This window comes from Panthera tigris, chromosome C1 (assembly GCF_018350195.1).
Source record: "Panthera tigris isolate Pti1 chromosome C1, P.tigris_Pti1_mat1.1, whole genome shotgun sequence".
NCBI lineage: Eukaryota > Metazoa > Chordata > Mammalia > Carnivora > Felidae > Panthera > Panthera tigris.
Genome location: NC_056667.1, coordinates 117,435,654 through 117,456,113, shown reverse-complemented (window position 1 = coordinate 117,456,113; position 20,460 = coordinate 117,435,654). Strand labels below are relative to the sequence as shown.

General features: G+C 37.4%; 1 protein-coding gene and 1 pseudogene across 6 annotated transcripts in view; one reads left to right on the top strand and one right to left on the bottom strand.

Annotated features, from left to right (window-relative positions):
• PTPN4 (protein tyrosine phosphatase non-receptor type 4) overlaps window positions 1–20,460 on the top strand; it is a 222,082-nt gene that overhangs the window by 48,133 nt on the left and 153,489 nt on the right. For 3 of the 6 annotated variants that reach the window (XM_042994252.1, XM_042994253.1, XM_042994251.1), the window contains exon 3: window positions 4,995–5,055. The exons of the other annotated variants lie outside the window; for them this stretch is intronic. In XM_042994252.1, coding sequence (XP_042850186.1) covers window positions 4,995–5,055 — 61 coding nt within the window. The remainder of the gene's footprint in view (window positions 1–4,994; window positions 5,056–20,460) is intronic. 6 annotated transcript variants of the gene reach the window in all.
• Window positions 9,793–10,215, bottom strand: LOC102966292 (annotated as a pseudogene).

Genomic DNA, 20,460 nt, shown 5'->3' with positions numbered 1-20,460 from the left:
CACCCAGGTGCCCCAATAATTTTTTTAATGATACTAGTACCTCAGTTGTTAACAAAAGATGCCATAAATCATCAATTTTTTTTTCTTGAAATAAGGTGAAATTCAATTAATATATATTTTTGTTATGTGATAATTTGGGTTGATGAATATTTAGTTGGCTGAACTTTTTCCTTTTTTTGTCTGTGAAATAATTTGTTAACCAAATCAGTAGTGTAAACCTAATTACAACAGTGTGGTTAGCAGGTGGGGTGCAGATTGAGATGGGAAGCTAAAGGAGTATAAGGATGGTGAATTTAGCTAAATGAGATGTACTCATTTGCAACCACAGATAGTCCTATATCTGTAAAGGAGGATAGGATTTTAGGGAATTGTTTTCCTGATTATTGTTGCACTGACTTTATATATTGTATATGTGAAGAAGTAAGTTTAGAGTCATTAGGTTACTTACTAAGTCAGTGGCAGAGCTGGGGGGGGGGTGGCGCGGGGGGGAGAGAGAAAGAGAGAGAGAGAGAGAGAGAGAGAGAGAGAGAGAGAGAGAGAGAGAGTGTGTGTGTGTGTGTGTGTGTGTGTATGTGAGAGAGAGAGAGAGAGAGAGAGGGAGGGAGGGAGGGAGGGAGGGAGAGAGGGAAGGTCTTTTAGGACCTCTAGTCAACATTTCAACTATTATTTTATTGTCATTTTCTAGCCCTACTTAAATTCAGTATGTTAGTTCCTTTAAAAATACTGTATGTGTCACTCAGATTCCCTCAGAAGTGTTTTGTTTTACATATATGATTCATATATACAGTTTAAAAAATCCCAACCAAATAGTTCTAAAAATGTTGTCACAAAAGCCAGCAGTTCCCTGCCCCATTACTACTTAGAAATAACCACATTCAACACAGCTTTTCTCTCATGTTTATTACTATGGTTCTAAGAAACATGCCTATATTATTTCTGCTTTTGTCTGCCTTGTTTTTTTTTTGTTGTTGTTGTTGTTGATACTCTTTATTGACTTTGAAGAATGAGACTTCAGATCTCTTACATCTCCCTTCCCCTCTCCATACACAGATAATTCTTCCGCTCTCTTGTCCTCTCAATAAATAAAATAGTTATGTAATATTACTTGATTAGTTCGGTATTTCTTTTCCATAGGGAGAAATGCTCCTATCATCTGCCTGGAGTTTGTAGAGCCTTGCTGGGTCTTCTTAGCACTGAGCGAGAGAAATGGACTGGAGAGCTCTTAGCTCTTCAGTAAGTAGACTTGCACTTACGTAGATTTCCCTGTTTTCAATCCAGTAAAGATGAATCAACAGCTGTCCCCAATGTCCCTGAGTCCAGAATCTTTGGTTCTTATAGTAATTGGCAATGGGAAGGGGGTGGGGGTGAGAGATGGTCATGGAGGGGACTGTTACTTATTCACACTCATTTTGATTACTGCCTTTTACTGTTATTTTAGTGTGTCTTAAGCAAACATTCGTGTCCAGTCTGCCTTAACCTTCACACCTCTCAGATTGATTTTCAACAATGTCCACCCTGGAGGAGAATTTACTATTTAACAATTTTTTTTTCTAGTAAAATCACATGTTAAAATGGAACTTGTCATCTTTAGTGCAAAAAGATGTGATAATTTCCCAATTACCACATAGTCTGAAATTTAAACATTGTAGTATGTCATACATGTTTAAAGCTTTGCTTCATTTCACAATGTTTTTTCCTAAACTGTATCATATTGAGCACTAGAAAACTGTATCGATCAGATGTATAGCTATGTGCAGTTAAGGTTATCATATTTCTTGTTTTTTTCTTTAATCCTGTTATGTTTCATGAGGTATGTATACTTCTTAGGTCTTGTATCACATTTGTCATGCATAAATTTTTACTGATAATGATGTTTACTTCCTGGACAGTTACCCAGTGATGAATTTGTAAGTCTTTAGTTTGAAGACTTACTAGCTTTGTGAGTATACATAAGTTGCTCCTACCTTTTTGTGTTTTAGATTTCTTCATTTGTTAAGAGAGAATAATATTTGCCTTGCATGGGATGCTCAGAATAAAATGAGAATATTTGTGAAGTGCTTATTTATGTGTCTGACTTATGTTACACATTTAGAAAGGTTGATTTCTTCTATTGATTATGATCCATTTGTCTATTCTGTAGTACCAGATATGTTTCCTTGGAAGAATTTTATTATTAAAATTCCACAAAATAGCAATCTGCTTATTGCTTTGTATGCATATATAATATTTTCATCTATGTACTGTGTCCATGTACTGTTTCCAAAACCCAGTGTGTTTACTGGCAATATTAATTATAAATACATATATACAGAAATTGCAAATATGCTAGTTTATTCTTAAAAAGTAAAGAGGAAATAATTGCTAAGTTTACAGTTTTGGGAATTAGGTATTTATTATTTTGGCAGTTGTACGGTAAATTAAATAAAATTGTGGGTTGTTTGTATATCTATTTAATGACAGTAATTATTGAGTGCCCAGTATATATTATAGAAAAAAATAATGGTGAAAATAACTGTAAGCCATTAAATTTTTGAGAAATATGTTGAATTTTATTTAGAAAGATACTGCAGCTCAGTCTCTCTTCCCTGGATGTTATATATAGGTTTTTAAAATTTATTACTCATGATATGTGTTGTATAGTGCATAAATCTTCATTAAGCAACTCAAGAGTGTTTGCATATGTATACATCTGTGGAACCACCACAAGATTAAGTCATTGATTATTTCCCTCACCAAAAAAAGATTCTCTTGTGCCCTCTTTCTTATTTTATTATATTTCCTCTGTTAGCTTTTTTGATTAATCTTTTTTTTTAAGTTGATTTACATATCTTGAGAGAGAGAGAGAAAAAGCATGAGTGGGAGAAGGGCAGAGAGAGAAGAGATAGAGAGAATCCCACGCAGGCTCTGCAATATTAGCACAGAGCCTGATGCAGGGCTTGAATTTGTGAACCGTGAGATCATGATAGGAACTGAAGTTGGATGCTCAACCGACTGAGCCACCCAGTCATCCCTGGGCTAATCCTTTAATATCAGACTTTTAGTGATTACTTTAGAAATTACAAAATGTGGGAGTGCCTGGGTAGTTCAGTCGGTTGAATGTCTGACTTCGGCTCAGGTCCTGATCTCGCAGTTCATGAGTTTAAGCCCTGCGTCAGGCTCTGTGCTGACAGCTTGGAGCCTGAAGCCTGCTTCAGATTCTGTGTCTCCCTCACTTTCTGTCCCTCCCGCATTCATGCTCTGTCTCCCTATCTCAAAAATAAATAATAAACAAAACATTAAAAAAATTAAAAGAAATTACAAAATGTGTCTTTACTTATAAAAGTCTCCTTTTAATACATTTACTGTTGTCCTCCCCCAATGCAAAATCCTTAAAGCAGTTTAAGTCCATTTACCTGCCTCCTACTTTTTTGCTATTGTTAAGTATTTTAATATCCCCCTCATGTTGTTATAAACTATATAAGACATTGTTATTATTGCTTTAAACAATCATTTACCTTTATGTTTACCTTTATATTTACTATTTTACTATTCTATTTACCTTTATATCTATAGTTTCTACAGCTATTCATTTCTTATATATATCTATGCTTCTAGAATCATCTCCTTTCATCCTAAAGAATTTCTTTCATTATTTAAAAAAAATTTTTTTTTAACATTTATTTTTGAGAGACAGACAGAGACAGAACACAAGTGGGGGAGGCGCAGAGAGAGAGGGAGACACAGAATCCAAAGCAGGCTCCAAGCTCTGAGCCGTCAGCACAAAGCCCGATGTGGGGCTCGAACCCATGAGTCATGAGATCATGACCTGAGCCGAAGTCGGACGCTTAACCGACTGAGCCACCCAGGCGCCCCAGTTTTATTTTTTTTTTAAATAAGGTCTCTTGATGATAGATTCTTTCAACTTTCTGTCTGAAAATGTCTTTAGTTATTTCTCATGTTCTGGGGAATATTTTTGCAGAGTATAGAATTCTGTGTTGATAGTTTTCTCCTTCACTGATTTAAAGATGCAACTTCACTGGTCTTCATAGTTTCTCTTGAGAAGTCATCTTTCAGTCTTACTGTTGTTTTCCTGAAGGGCAAGAGAGAGGTCCTTTTCCTCCTCTGTTTTTAAGAATTTTCTGTCTCTTTGATTTTTAGTCACCTGTCAATAACATGGCTATATATGGTTTTGTATGTATGTGTTTTAACCTGCTTGGTATTCATTGACCTTCTTGAATCTGTAGGTTGGTATCTTACAACATTTGAAAACTTCTTAACCTTTACTGATTCAAATATTGCTTCTGACTCATTTTCTTTTCTTTCCTGTATTCCAGTTAACATATATATTAGTTTGATTGCATCCCATTCTAGTTTATGATTTTTTTTCTGTCCTTTAAATAGCTTTTAATCTGTCTTTGCATGTGCTGATTGTTTTTCTTTTTTCCCAGTGCTTACTCTGCTATTAAACCTAGTCAAGGAATTCCTCTGTTTCACTTGTTTTGTAGTTCTAGATTATCTATGTGATCATTTTCATAGATTCTAATTCCCTGTTGAAATATATATTGTAATCTGTTTTCTGTATTCTATCTTAATTGGCTTTGATACGTTGTCATAGTTATTTTGAAGCTCTTACATAAGACTAATATATGTCTTGTGTCTTGATTATCAAACACTTTTCCTGCTTCACATACCCACTAATTTTGCATTGTGTGATGGCTGTTTTAAGTGTAATATGGAATAGTGGAAAGCAAGTTGGCCCAGGGGCCAAATGCAAGCCTGGTGGTTATTACTGTTTGGTCCATGAGCTAAGAATGGTTTTTACTTTTTAAAAGATGTTGTTGTTGTTGTTGTTGTTGTTGTTGTTGTTGTTAAGACAATGTGCAGTGGAGACCATGACCCTCAAAACCTAAAAATACTTACTTTCTGGCTCTTTACAGGAAAGGTTTGCTGACCCTTCTTGTAAAAGCTCTGGATTGTTATCTTCCTCTAAATAAAATTTTATTTTATTCTGGCAGGCAGTTAAATTGCCAGCGGGTCACTTTGATCCTGTGGGGCTTAGTTTTAAGCTTTGTTAAGGTAAGTCTATTTTAACTTTGTTTTTATTCCTAGGGCATGGATTATCCAGGGTCTTACCTAAATGCCTTGGGTATTCATCAAGATCTGTCTCCTCTGACTGAGCCGGAACTTAATTTATTCAGAACTGTGCAAGCTCTGAAATCTTTGTTTAGCTAACAGCCTCCCCAACTGCCGTTCTGTCTTAGGCTTCTAGGAGTCTAACCCTGTGTGTGCACAGCCTAGGAGGCAGATGAGAACCAGAGAAGATTTTTTATATAGATTTTTGTAAGTTTTTCTTCTTGGTTCTTTCCCTTCTAATAACCTGCCCCCCAAATCCAGCTACCTTAGCATTCCCAGACATTAATTGTAGTTTTCTCGTCCCAGCAAGACTGCCACACTGCTTGGGCTCTGTTTCTCTACACCATGATTTGGAAAATGCCCTTAAGGGAGAGATTTGAGTGTGAATATGGGGTTTGATTCATCTAGTTCTCTTCTATCAAGGATCATGGTGTTGTGTTGGTTATTGCCTAAGGGTTGAAAATAGGATTTTTTTTTCTTTTGGTTTTTTGTATATTTGGTCCAGCGTTTACAGATGTTTATAGCAGGAGGGTATTCTAACATTAGCTACTCCATTATGACAAGAACTGAAAATCCTGATTGTTTTAAAATGTGAAAATATATCTCATTGTATAGTAGTGGACTTTGATTTGAAATATTTAACATGTTGCTGGCTGTGTTCTTTGTTCCATTATTCAGTTTAGCCAAGTAGAAGGACTCAGATCTCAGTTAATAATGGTGAATGTATGCATCCTATAAAATCAAATTAGTGTGATATATTGATCTGGTGAAGGGGATAAAATGGCCCTTTTCCAAAGATGAAGCCCTAGGCAGCTGGGCCATTGGGTTGGTTATTTTATTAAGATTTATTTAAGTAATCTCTACACCCCATGTGGGGCTTGAACTCATGACCCTGAGATCAAGACTTGCACACTCCTCCAACTGTGCCAGCCAGACACCCTGGGTTTGTTAGTTTAGAAGATTTCATCTCAGAAGTCATCTGCCACATTTGAGATACCCCTTAATCCTACTTGGTCTGGGCTCACCTATTATCAGAAAAACTTTGGCTGGCCAATTCTTAATACTTAATTAACAATTTTATATTTGTTGTTTATATATCCAGTATCTCCAAAACAATTCTTAAATATTTTAGCCCACACTGATCATCTCTTAACTACTATACTTATAGTGTATGTGGAATACAGACCTGGTAACATGCTGTTATATGACCTTATTTCATATTCTTTGAGGGAATAATCATTTAAATGTTTTTCCTATCATACTATTTTTTTTGTATTCTACTGAATATAAGGGCTGTCTGTCTATGCCACAGGTTACCATGATTAATTTGATGAAACTAGGTAGTTATCTTGGGGTATGCTTTCTCTCTTTTGCTCTTTGTATGTCTTTCCTGAAGTTGAATAACATGCCCTTCTCAGCTACATGTGGCCTGTTCTTTGAGAAAGGATATATGTCATAGCTCTGTTTCTCTGCTAGAACTTACAAACATGCTTTCAATATTCATTGGAATGGTGTCGGTGACTGTAGAAAGAGATGTGGATGTTACCATGTAGGTAAGCTACATGACTCTTTCTCTGATGCAGCACTCCCTATCCCTTCCCCTGGGCGATTCTTTGTTCTAAGTCCCCTTATAGAACCAAGAATCCCCAGGAGGAATCTTTGGTGCCCACCCAGTATGATCCTCTGCCCAGAGGTTGGTGTTGGTTGGTGTTGGTGGATTGACTCTGTTGATCACAGTATTATAGAAAAGAACTTACTTTGTTCTTTGTATCCATTCAGAGTGTTATTACTAACTCAAAATTAGGTAGTTTATTATCTATATATTCGAAATTTGGTTATATAGTAAAGGTAGCATCCATATAGTCTTATTTGAGTCTTTGTCCTTACTTAACATTCTTTTCAAAAATGAGACTTTAAAATAATTTTGCTTCCAAAAGTTAAAAATAAAACAACTCTGGACTTGCATATATGCATGCATTACATGTAAACATATAGCAAATTACTCACTTTCAGAAATCTTTACTTCTCTTGAAACTCTTTTTTCTAGTGCTTATGAATTCAGTATAGTAATATGTCTTCCTCTTAAATACTTTTCCTGGTAACTGGTTTTATGACTTTTTTCATTTACCTTTTGAGTTGTACACATAATTTTTAAATGTAACTATTTAGTGTCCACAAAGAAAAGCAGCAGCTGTGATATGTGATGAATCAGTAATACTGTTATGACAAAAATTTTTCAGAATGTGCACACACTTCTTTTTGATGCTTCCTTTGATTTGTTTGTAATAAGCTTCAGTGATTATTATTTCTGCTGTTTCCTTTGTAGTTATTTAATTTTTTCCCCCATGTTAAGGAAATCTGGAGGTGAATAGGCACTTAAGTTTAGTACTAGATTAATTTACAGCATTGGATTCACTGTGTATTTTTTGATATCACCTAACTTTGAATTACTGTGAAGTGAGTTTCATTTTTCCTTATCAAGAGTAACTTGAATGGGGGCACCTGGTTGGCTCAGTTGGTTAAGTGTCCACCTTTGGCTGAGGTCATGATCCCGTAGTTCATGAGTTCAAGCCCCGCATCAGGCTCTGTGTTGACAGCTCAGAGCCTGGAGCCTGCTTTGGATTCTGTGTCTCCCTCTCTCTCTGCCCCTCCCCTGCTTGCACTCTGTCTCTCTCTCTCTCTCAAAAATGAATAAACATTAAAAAAAAAAAAGAATAACTTGAATGAGACTGGGCTAGTTCTACAAAGAACTACATAGATCTGGTCCTGGATTGCAGCTTTTGGACTATCCCACACAGATTATTTAAGCATATAGTGATGTCACAATTAAGACTAAGCACTCATGAATGGTTAATAAAGGAAGTATTGTGATGTAGGAAGGTAGCATAGTATGATGAGAAGTGCATGGACCTTAGAATTCAAAAGACTAGATTTGTAACCTGGACCTAGTAAGTATTTGCTCTGTGGCATTGTCCTGTTTGCTTGATCTTTATATATAATTTTCTTTTATATATAAGGTGGAAATGATATCATCTATTAGGGTTGTCAGGATTAAATGAATGTATATAAAGCAGCCAATAAGGATTCTGTTAAGGTGCTTTTGAAATACAACATCCCTTCTTGTTCTTTATCTTCTTTTCCCTCTTTCCTCTTTAGTTACCCATAGTTAGCCAAAGTGAAAAGTTAGCGGGTACAGTGTCCACGAGACTGCCCTCACTTCTGACACCAGTTGCAAGTTTGGGAGATTTCTGAAACGACCCTGAGTTTCAATAATTGGTTAGAAGGGCTCACAGAACTGGGGCGCCTGGGTGGCTCAGTTAGTTAAGCATCTGACTCTTGATTTTGGCTCAGGTCATGATCTCACGGTCTGTGGGTTCGAGCCCCACATAAAGCTCTTGTGCTGACAGTGTGGAGACTGCTTGGAATTCTGTCTCTCCCTCTCTCTTTCTGCCCCTCCCCTGCTTGCTCTCTCTCTCTCAAAATAAATAAATTAATTAATTAAAAAAAAAGGGGCTCATAGAACTCATTAAAAGTTGTCATTCTCATGGTTACAGTTTATTACAGGGAAAGTATACAGATTAAAATCAACCAAGCTGGGGTACCTGAGTGGCTCAGTTGGTTAAGCATCTGACTTCAGCTCAGGTCATGATGTGGGTTCAAGCCATGTTCAAGCCCTGCTCAGAGCCTGGAGCCTGCTTCAGATTTTGTCTCTGTCGCTCTCTCTGTCCATCCCCCGTTCACACACACTCTCTCTCAAATATAAATAAACATGAGAAAAAAATTTTAATCAGCCAAGGTAGATGCCAGAAGGAGTTAAAACTGAGAAAGAACTTCCAAGTCCTCTTCTCCTCATGGAGAAACTATTTCCAACGAGGAAGTCTCACAAACTATTCCAACACACAAACTATTTCCAACGAGGGAGTCTCCTCCAAGCCTTTTGTATTTTTACTGGGACTTGATCACATACTCCCTGCATAACTGACCTAATCTCTAGCCTTTCCTACTGGTCAGGCTAATACCCTTAGTTTTCCGTTCCTGTAGAAGTCAGAACTGATGTTCCCCATCATAAATCATATTGTTAGACTGTCAGGTAACCAAGACCCCCAGGCAGGAGGTCTTGACGGGACCAAAACACCTGCCAAGCCCAGGACATTCCAAGGGTCTAGAGATCATCTCCCATTAGTGAAGGGCAAAGACCAGACTTTTGTTTGGAAAAGGTCATTTCTTCATGGTAGTGCTACATTTTTGTAGTAGCTGATTAAATTATTCTGCACTGTCAGTGCAGAGCCTGATGCCAGGTTCGAACCCATCGAGATCATGAGCTGAGCCAAAATCAAGAGTCAGGCACTTAATCTACTGAGCCACCCAGATGCCCTGGTTATTAATTTCTATCTAAGTAGTAACATACACTTTTAAATATTTTTTCAAAGCCCAACAAGACAAAGCATATAATGAAAGCTTAATGAAATGCTCCCACTTATTTATTTATTTATTTATTGACCCACTTTCCAAAGGCTTTATTGGTGAATATGTGTTAGAAGAGGAAGATTGATTCTGTTATTTCCAAGCCAGTGGAATGAAGAGCTGTGTCCAGGGACACATCAGGTGGCACCAAAGGGGACTGATGCTTTGTCTACCTTTCATTCCTAGTTTCAGTCAAAAGCACAAGGCTTGTAGTCAACCAATTCTTTAGGTTTAAACCATAGGCTGATTTCTTTCTCTGCACTGTTTACTGAATCGTTGCCATGAATGATGTTCCTGCCAACTTGAATACAGAAGTCCTCATGAGTGGTGCCTGGCTTACAGTCTGCTGGTTTGGTCTCCCCAAACATCACTCACCCCGTCTTCACCACAGTCAGACCCTCCCAAACCATGGCCACAGTGGGCCCAGAGCTCAGGTACTTTACCAGCCCTGGGAAGAATGGGTGGGCCTTTATGTCAATGTGGTGCTGCTTTAGCAGTTCCTCAGAGGCCTGTAGGAGGGAGCCTTTTGGCCACAACATGGAATCCCTTCTGCTCAAAGTGCTTGGTGATCTTGCCCACCAGGGTGTGCTACACACCATGCAGCTTGATGGCAATGACCATGTGCTCCTGATTGGCCATGGCCAAGAAGCTGGCTGTGCTGTGCTGCTTGGGGGACTGGAGGCCACTCCCACTCTTTTAGTACTAGTTTTGAAATACCTTTGGAGATATATTTTAGGCATTTATTTCCATTTTTCTGTGCTGGTTTATGTTTTTTATTCTGGACATTTTTTATATTGACTTCCTATTATACAAGATGAGGATTTAATATTTTTAGTCTATTTTATATCCTCACTCCTCCTAAAATTCTTCTGTCATAATTTTTAGTTAAATATGTTTATCTATCTGTCCCTTTACTGTTGTATCTTTTGATCTTCTATCAGAATTACATTTGGCTTCTAGTAAAAGAAACTGGAAATAACAGTAACTAAAATGAGCTAACGTTAATTTTTCTATCAAAAGAATTCTAGCGATTGACAGTCCAATAATGGGATGGCAGCTTCACAGTTATCAAGGAGTCAGGTTTCCTGTTTGTCCTTCACTTCCCTGGGTGCATGGCTGTGTACATAAGATCATTTCACGATCCAAGAAAGCTTTCAGAATTCTAACGTGCTTGTCAGCTTTCAGGCAGGTGGTGGTGTTACCCAAAATGGAGTTCGTCTCTTGGTGGTTGTTGAGCCAAAAGACACAACCAAGCCAAAGAATAGGAAAAGGAAGGGTTTTACTTGCAACAAGTAAAGGAGAACACTGGGGATCGTTCCCAAAGCAGTGTCTCCTGAACCACAGTATTGGGGAAGTTTTAAGCTAACGGTGCACACATATTCATGAAGGGGCTTTGCTCAGTGGGGAATACAGCATGGAATTGGGGCAGAAGTCATCTGAGGGTGACTGAGTCTAGGTCACAGTCACGAAGGTTGGCAGTTGGTCCATGTCTAAATGCTCAGAGAGGTTTAGATCCTGCACAGAGAACTCAAGGATGTGCATCAGGTGAATCTTAACTTTTGAATCAGTACTGGGAGTTTTACTACTGATTTATTGTCCCTGATATGATTAGGTTATATCCTGGCCTGATAGTGGCTGCCTGCTCTTACATTCTTTCACAAGATGGTTGGGACCCAAATTGACTTCTCTTATGTTAAGAAAGCTCTGTCTGTTCTTTTTCTAGGAACCCAACTCTTTCTGATTACAGTAGGGGAAAATGGAGAAGCAAAAAAGGGGACATACCAGTTTTCTTCCCCAAACTTAAAGAACATCACTTATAAATTCTACTCTGTAGGTTCTAGTTACATCTTATTGGCCAAAATTCAGTCACATGTCCTCATTGGGTCTGCAAGGGCTGGGTATTTTATTTTATTTGTTATTTTTATTTTATTTATTTTTTTAATTTTATGTAGGCTCCATACCCAACATTGGACTTGAACTCTCGACCCTGAGATCAAGAATAGCACACTCTACCAACTGAGCCAGCCAGGTGCTCCAGGGCTTGGTATTTTACATACCGTTTCTACCCCAAACAATATTGAAGCTTTATTTTAATGAAATGAGACAAAATGGGTATGATGTGGGCCATTGGCAGTTTCTGCCTTAATTGGTGTCATTGTTTACTTTTTTTATCATTATGCAAGTTAATTTACTGGAAAGCCAAGCAGCGTAAGCGTAGTTGGATAGTATTTTGTTCTTCCTAGAATTATTGTCTTTTCTTGAAAATATGCTTAGTTTTCTCCCTTGAGCTTTTAGTTTTTGTGTTTCAAATTGTAGGCAAACCTCATTTTACTACACTTTGATTCATTGCATGTCACAAATCCTGCATTTTTATAGATTGAAGGTTTGTTGCAACTCTATGTTGAGCAAGTCTGTTGGCCCCATTTTCCCAACACCTTTTGTTCATTTTGTGACTTTGTGTCACATTTTGGTAATTCTTGCAATATTTCAAACTTTTTCATTATTACGTGTTGTGATTTTTTTTTTTAAAGATTTTAATATTTTTAAGGAATTTCTACACCCAGCGTGGGGCTCAAACTCACAACCCTGAGATCAAGAGTTGCATGCTTCACTGACTGAGCCAGCTGGGTGCCCCTGTTCTAGTGGTCTTTGGTGTTACTACTGTAATTATTTTAGGGTGCCACAAACTACACCTGTGTAAAGCAGTGAACTTAATTGATAAGTATGTGTGTTCTGACTGCTCCACTGACCAGCTGTCCCCCTGTCTTTCTCTTTCCCCTCTCCTTGGGCCTCACTATTCCCTGGAACATAAGAATACTGAAATTAGGACAGTTAATTATCCTACAGTGGCCTCTGCGTGTTCAAATGAAAGGAAGGGTCATACATCTCTCACTTTAAATCGGAAGTTGGAACTGATTAAGCTCAGTAAGGAAGGCATGTCGGAAGCTGAGATAGGCTGAAAGCTGGGCCTCCACCAGTTAGCCAAGGTGTGAGTGCAAAGGAAAAGTTCTTGCAGGAAATTAAAAATGCTACTCCACTGAACACATGAATGATAAGAAAGTGAAAGAGCCTTATTGCTGATACAGAGAAAGTTTGAGTGGTCTGGATAGATCAAACCAGCCACAACATTTCCTTAAGCCAAAGCCTAATGCAGAGCAAAGCTCTAATGATTTTTAATTCTGTGAATGCTGAGAGAGGTGAGGAAGCTGCAGAAGAAGAGTTTGAACCTAGCAGAGGTAGTTTCATGAGATTTAAGGAAAAAAGCTGTTTCTGTAACACAAAGGTGCAAGGTGAAGCAGTAAGTGCTGATGGAGAAGCTGCAGTCAGTGATTCCAGAAGATCTAGTTCCTCCTTGAAAATAGCTACACTAAGCAGCAGATTTTCAGTGTAGACAAAACTGCCTTCTATTGGAAGAAGATGCTATCTAGGACCTTTACAGCTAGAGTGAAGTCAATGCCTGACTTCAAATCTTCAATAGACAGACTCTCTTGTTAGGGGCTAATGCAACTAATGACTTTAAATTGATAAGTTGAAGCCAGTGCTCATTGGTCATTCATAAAATCCTAGGGCCCTTAAGAATTACGGTAAATCTATTCTACGTGTGCTCCATGAATGGAACAACAAAGCTTGGATTGTAGCACATCTGTTTACAACATTGTTTAGTGCATATTTTAAGCCCATTAATGAGACCTGCTGCTCAGAGAAGATTCAGTTCAAAATATTACTGCTCACTGACAATGTGCCTGGTCACCCAAGAGCTCTGATGAAGATGTGATGCTGGCCTCATAGACTGATTTTGGAAGTATGTATTCCTTTTCTTCTACCCTCTGAAAGGGATTATAGAGAATTGATACAATTTTTTCTTAAATGTTTGGTAGAATTCAGCAATGAACCCATCTGGATCTGGTGCTCTCTGCTTTGGAAAGTTACTAATTTGCCTTAACATTTTAAGCAGTAGGTTGCTAATTCTTTTTCCTTAATAAGAATAACAAAGATGGATGATTGTTTACAATGAAATTTGAAGTTACATCCTTGTATTTGCATTAAAATCAAGTGTTTATTTTTTAAAGATGACCTCCTCTTCCCGTTTCTATTTTATGTGTGTTTTGGCAGAAAATAACAAGAGTCATTTTACCTACTTTGTCATCAATCATCTAAACATTACAACCTAATCCTTCCGTAATGTATATGTATATCAAACCATCTCTTTGTACTCCTTAAATATATACAATTCTATTTCTCAATTGTAGTTTAATAAAGGGTGAAAAAGAAATACTATACAATCTTGCCTCAGCCCTCATTCTGCTTCCTGAAAACTTCCTCAAATCTTACTGTCTAGTTGGGAAATTAACTAGCTTCTTGTGGCTTACTGTGTTTGACTTCTAGCAGTTTTTAGAACTGTTACCTTCTCCTTTTAAGGAAAACTCTCTTCTGTCTCTGATCACATTCTGTATCTTAATCAGTTTTGTACATATTGATGTCCCCCCCCCTTTTTTTTTATCTTTCCCTTTCATTCTTTCCTGGTTTCTGTAGACTGTGATACCTATTATCTCCAGTCCTGTTATTTTTCCTCAATGCAAACTCTCTGTCTGCTAAAGATGCTAGAGGTATTTGTGGTCCAGAAAATTTTTGAAATCTCTCCCACCATGAGAAGGGGTTGATATTACCTCCAGTTAAACCTTGGTGGGCCTTTGTGATCCCCTCCACAATAGAATCCATTGGAAGAAATGTTGTGGAACTTCCCAGTTGAGGTTAGAAAAACCAATTCGCTTCTGCTGGCATTTTATAGTACACTCCTCTAGGAGAGCTTTCAGATGCCATGTAAAGTCTGGCTACCCTGAGACCTTGTGGAGATTTTGTGAAGAGACCATATGAAGAGAACACATAGATGCCCAGGGAATTCCCAGCTGTTTGTCTCCCAGGGCAGGACATTAGACATCTGAGTGAAGACACCTCTTGAGATGACACCAGTCCTAACATGTTATAGGCACACGAGACTCATTGAGACTGATATAGCTGAACCCAGTGAAATCCCAGAATCCTCAGTAAAATAAACTTAATGTTACTGTTTTAACCCACTGTTTTCTTTTTTTAATGTTTATTTATTTTGAGAGAGAAAGAGAGGAAGGGAGGGAGGGAGGGAGGGAGGGGGAGAGAGAGAGAGAGAGAGAGAGAAAGAGCCCCAAGCAGGTTCTCTGCAGTGAATGCAGGACCCAGTGCGGGGCTTCAACTCACAAACCACAAGATCATGACCTGAGCCGAAATCAAGAGTCTGATGCTTAACAGACTGCACTGCCCAGGCATCCCTAACCCTCTGTTTTGATGGGATTTGTTAGTCTTCAGTGCATAACCAGAATAGTATTTCACATTCAGCATATTCAAAACAGTTAATTGTCATCTCCTCATCAAATGATATATGTTGTTTCTCTTTGATTAGTATCATCATCACTGCTACATAACATTTTTGGTCCTTTTTTTAAAAAAATCTTTTTTTTTTTTTAACATTCATTTTTGAGAGACAGAGTGAGTAGGGAGGGGCAGAGAGAGAGAGGGAGACACATAATCTAAAGCAGGCTCCAAGCTTTGAGCTGTCAGCATAGAGCCTGACGTGGGGCTTGAACTCATGAATAGCAAGATCATGACCTGAGCTGAAGTCGGAAGCTTAACCGACTGAGCCATCCAGGCACCCCACATTTTTGGTCCTTTTTAACTTCTGTTCAAACCTTTTGCCCATTAAAAAAATCGTTTTAAAGATATCTTTAGTGTGATTAAAAAGATTAAGTTTACTATTTTAACATGTTTTAATTGTACAATTTAGTGGTATTAAATATATTTACTATGTTATATAACCATTACCACTATCCATTTCCAAAACTTTTTCATCATCCTGAAAAGAAACTCAGACTTACACCTAAGTGATTAATTTTTTGTGCTGTTGCATATTATAATATTTTCTTTTTTTTTTTTTAATGTTTGTTTATTTTTGAGACAGAGAGAGACACAGCATGAACGGTGGAGGGTCAGAGAGAGAGGGAGACACAGAATCTGAAACAGGCTCCAGGCTCTGAGCTGTCAGCACAGAGCCCGACACGGGGCTCGAACTCACGGACCGTGAGATCATGACCTGAGCCGAAGTCGGACGCTTAACCGACTGAGCCACCCAGGCACCCCTATAATATTTTCTTAAATTAAGATTTCCAGTTCATTTGCCAGTATACAAATATAGAATTGATGCTGTATATTTAGCTTGTAACCTGCAACTTAACTCATTTGTTCTAAGAGACTTTTTATAGATTGCATGGAATTTTCTACATGTCTGAATTAAAAATTTTCTTTTTTAATCTGTAAACCTTTTATTTCATTTTCTTATCTTACTGCACTGACTACGATAAGAAATGAATAAGAGTGGTAAGAGGAAATTTTTTCATTTTTCTCATTGAAGTGTAGAGCATTCAGTCTTTTACCATTAAATATGTTGCTAACTGTAGTTATTTTGTAGATGCTCTTTATCAGCTCAAAGAATTTCTCTTCTATGCCTAGCTTACCAAAAGGGTTTATCATGACTGTATGTTGAGTTTTGTCAAATATTGTTTCTTTTTGATCATTGGTTTTTCTTACTTAGTTTGTTAACGTGGTGAGTTTCACTGATGTATTTTTGATTGTTGAACCAACCTTAAATTCCTTTGCTAAATACCACTTGTTTGTGATGTAGTACCCATTTTATATATTGCTAGATTTGGTTTGCTAATATGTTGTTGAGAATTTTTGTCTCTGTGCTTATGGGAGATGGTAATATGTATTCTTACATTCTTGTAATATTTTCATGTATTTAAAAAATTTTTTTAAATATTTATTTTTGAGACGGGGAGACAGAGTGTGAGTGGGGGAGGGGCAGAGAGAGAGAGGGAGACACAGAATCTGAAACAGGCTCCAGGCTCTGAGCTGTCAGCACAGAGCCCAGTGTGGGGCTTGAACCCACGAACCATGAGATCATGACCTGAGCCAAAGTCGGATGCTTAACTGACTGAACCACCCAGGCGCCCCTTTTCATGTATTTTTTTATATGTGTTTTTGGTATCAGGTTAGTGCTTGTCTGGTTGGGAAATGTTTTTTCTCCTTCTCTTTTCTGGAAAAGATTGTGTAAAATTGTTTTTATTTCTTCCTTAAATGTTTGGTGCAAGAGAGCACGCCCATGTGGCAGGGGAGCGGCAGAGAGAGAGGGAAAGAGAGAATCACAAGCAGGATCTGTGCTGTCAGTGCAGAGCCCAACATAGGGCTTGATCCCATGAAGTGTGAGATCATGACCTGAGCCAAAACCAAGAGTCAGACACTTAACCAACTGAGCCACCCCTTACCCCTGGAATATCTTAAACTATAAAGTCAACTACTTTAACAGATCTAGGACTGTTCAAATTAAACATTTTTTTTCCCTTGAGTTTTAATAATTTGTGTCTTTTAAGAAATTGATTGACTTATTCTAAGTTGCCAACTTAATGACCATAAAGTTTGTTGTGTGTTTTTTTTTTTTGAGAGAAGCATGATTGGGGGAGGGACAGTGGTGGGGGAGAGAGAGAGAGAGAAGAGAGAGAATGAATCCTAAGGAGGCTCCATGCTGAGTGTGTGGTGTCCAACTTGGGGCTTGATCTCATGACCCTAGGGCTATGACTTGAGCCGGTCAGGAATTGGACGTTTAACTGACTGAGCCACCTAGACACCCTTGTTGTGTTTCTTTATTCTCTGTAGGAGTTGTATGGATGTCTATCAATAGTAGAAATGAAAGATAATTTGGGTGTTTTCTTTTTATTTTCCTCTTTCACTCTGGCTAAAAGGTTATCAATTTTACTGTTTTTTAAAAAATCGCTAGTTCTGGTTTTAATTAAATTTGGTCAATTGTTTATCTCTTCAGTTTCATTGATTTCTATTATTTTCTTCCTTCTTTCATATTGGTTCAATCTACTGTTTTAATTTTTCAAGGTAGAAGCATGTAGATTATTATTTTGAAATATTTCATGTTTTCTATTACAAGCATTTAATGCTGTAAATATCTCTCCAAGCACCGTTTCAGCTGTACATCCTGCAGAGTATCGTATGTTGTCTTTTTATATTCATTCAGTTCAAAATATTTTTAAATTTCCCTCAATACTTCCTCTTTGCCCTGTGGGTTATTTACGTGTATGCTGGATTCCAGATATGTGAGGATTTTTCAGATACCTTTCTCTTACTAATTTCTATTTAAATTACATTATGTCTAGTTAATGTGCTTTGTATGATATCAATTCTTTTAAATTTGGTAAGGTTTGCTTTTGTAAGGTTTATTTTAAATTTGGTAAGGTTTATGGCATATTTTGGTGAATGGTACATGTGCACTCTTTTTGCGTGGAGAGGTCTATAAATGTCAGTTTGGTTGTTGATTCATAGCATTTTTACATCCTTGCTGATTTTCTCTTTGCTCTATCAGTTGTTCAAATTAAAGTCTTCAACTATAATTGTATAATTGAACATTTGTGTATCAGTTATATTAGTTTCACCTCATGGGAAACTAATGTGTTTGTATTACCTCTTGTATTAGCCATTTAAAACTGTTATTTCTTCTTAGTGAGTTGACACTTTTATCAATACATAATGTCCATCTTTTCCCTTGGTCATTTTCTTCTGACATCTACTTTGTCAGATAGTACACTTCATCTTCCATTTGAATCGTGTTTATATACTGAATCTCTTTTCATTTTTATTAACGTGTGTACATTTTTATGTTAAAATGGAAATCTGGTAGACAGTGCATGAATAGGTCTTTTTAAAAGTACAGTCTGGGGGCTCCTGGGTGGCTCAGTTGGTTGAGTATCTGACTTCTACTCAGGTCATGATCTTGTGATCTGTGAGTTTGAGCCCCATATTGAGGTCTATGCTGGCAGCTTAGAGCCGGGAGCTTGCTTCAGATTCTCTGTCTTCCTCTCTCTCTGCCCCTCCCCTGCTCTCACTTTGTCTCTCTCTCTCTCTTTCAAAAATAATAAAAATAAACATTAAAAAGTTTTTTTTAATTAAAAACATTAAAGTACAATCTGACAGTTAATGTCTTTTAATTTAAACTTAATGAGATTATCGAATTTATTCAATTTAGTGCTTCCATTTTTAAGTTCTTTTGTTTATCCATTCTGTTTTTTGTTTCTTTTTCCTTTCCTGCCTTCTTTGGATTAGTTGAATATTTTTAGTATTCATTTTTAGTGTATCTCTTTGCTTCATTTGTTTTTTTGAGATTGCTATCTAGATTATATTATATATATATACCAACTTTTTATGATCCACTTAAATTTCACATTTTACCACTTCAATTAAACCTGTACACTTCCATCCATACAGTTCCCAGTTCCCTCTCCTTTTATTGGTTATTGTTGTCATATATATTAATTTTATATAGGATGATATCTTCTCAGACATGCTGTTTTACTTTCAACAGTAACACGTTTTAAATAATTTAGTCGGAGAAAATAGTGTATTACATTTACCCATATATTTACCATTCTTTTTGCTTTAAGTTTGATTTCCCTCTGGTATCATTTCAATTCAGGGAAGAACTTCTAGGTATTTCTTTTAGTCCCAAGTCTTCTGGCAATAAATTCTCTTAATTTTCCTTTGTGTGACAGTGTTTTGAGTTGCCTTATACTTTTTAAAGTATATTTTCTTTTCTTTTTTTTTTAAGTTTACTTACTTTGAGAGACAAGAGTGACCTGGGGAGGGGCAGAGAGAGAATGAGAATCCCAAGCAGGCTCCATACTGCCAGCACAGAGCCTGATGCAGGGCTTGAACCCACGAACTGTGAAATTATGACCTGAGCTGAAATCCAGAGTTGGACGCTCAACCAGCTAAGCCACCCAACCGCCTCTCTCTTTTTTTTTTTTAATATTTTTTTTATTTTGAGAGAGAGAGAGAGAGAGAGAGAGAGAGAGAGAGAGGTGTGTGTGCGAGAGGGGGAGGGTCAGAGAGAAAGAAGGAAAGAGAGAATCCCAAGCAGGGATTCTCTATGACGGGCTCTGTCTCACAAACCCATGAGATCATGACCTGAGCCAAAAGGAAGAGTTGGACACTTGACTGACTGAGCCCCCCAGGTGCCCCAAAGTATATTTTCTTTCTTTCTTTTTGTTTTTTTAATGTGTATTTATTCTTGAGAGAGAGAGAGACAGAGTGCCAGTGGGGAAGGGACAGAGACAGAGAGGGAGACACAGGATCCAAAGCAGGCTCCAGCCTCTGAGCTGTCAGCACAGGGCCCGATGCAGGGCTCAAACTCCCCAGCCTGTGAGGTTATGACCCAAGCCAAGGTCAAATGCTTAACCAACTGAGCCATCCAGGTGCCCCCCCCCCCCCCCGATGTATATTTTCAATGGATATGGATTTCTGGGGGGATAGCTCTTTCTCTTTAAATACGTAGTTTAGCTGTTTTGTGACTTCATAGTTTCTGATCCAAACTCTGCAATCATTCAAGTTATTGTTTTTCTATGTGAAGTGTGTTTTTTAAATATGGTCTCCTGTAAAATTTTTAGAAATTTGATTTTATCTTTTATCAGTTTGATTTTGATGGGTCTGGCCATGGTTTTATTTAACTGAAATTTTCAAATCTTTAAATCCATTGCTTTGATCAGGTTTGGATACTTTTCAGTCCTTATTTCTTCAGATATTTTTTCTGTATCAATCTCTTTCTGGTCTGTTTCAGGAACTCTAGTAATGTGTATTTTAACTTTTGTCCATAGGTCCCTGAGTCTCTGTTCACATTTATAAACTTTCTCTTTATTTCAGATTAGACCTGTTATTCATTACCTTAAAATTGACTTTCCAGTTATATTTATTCTGCTATTTAGCCCATTCAGTGAGATTTTTATTTTTTTTTTCAAT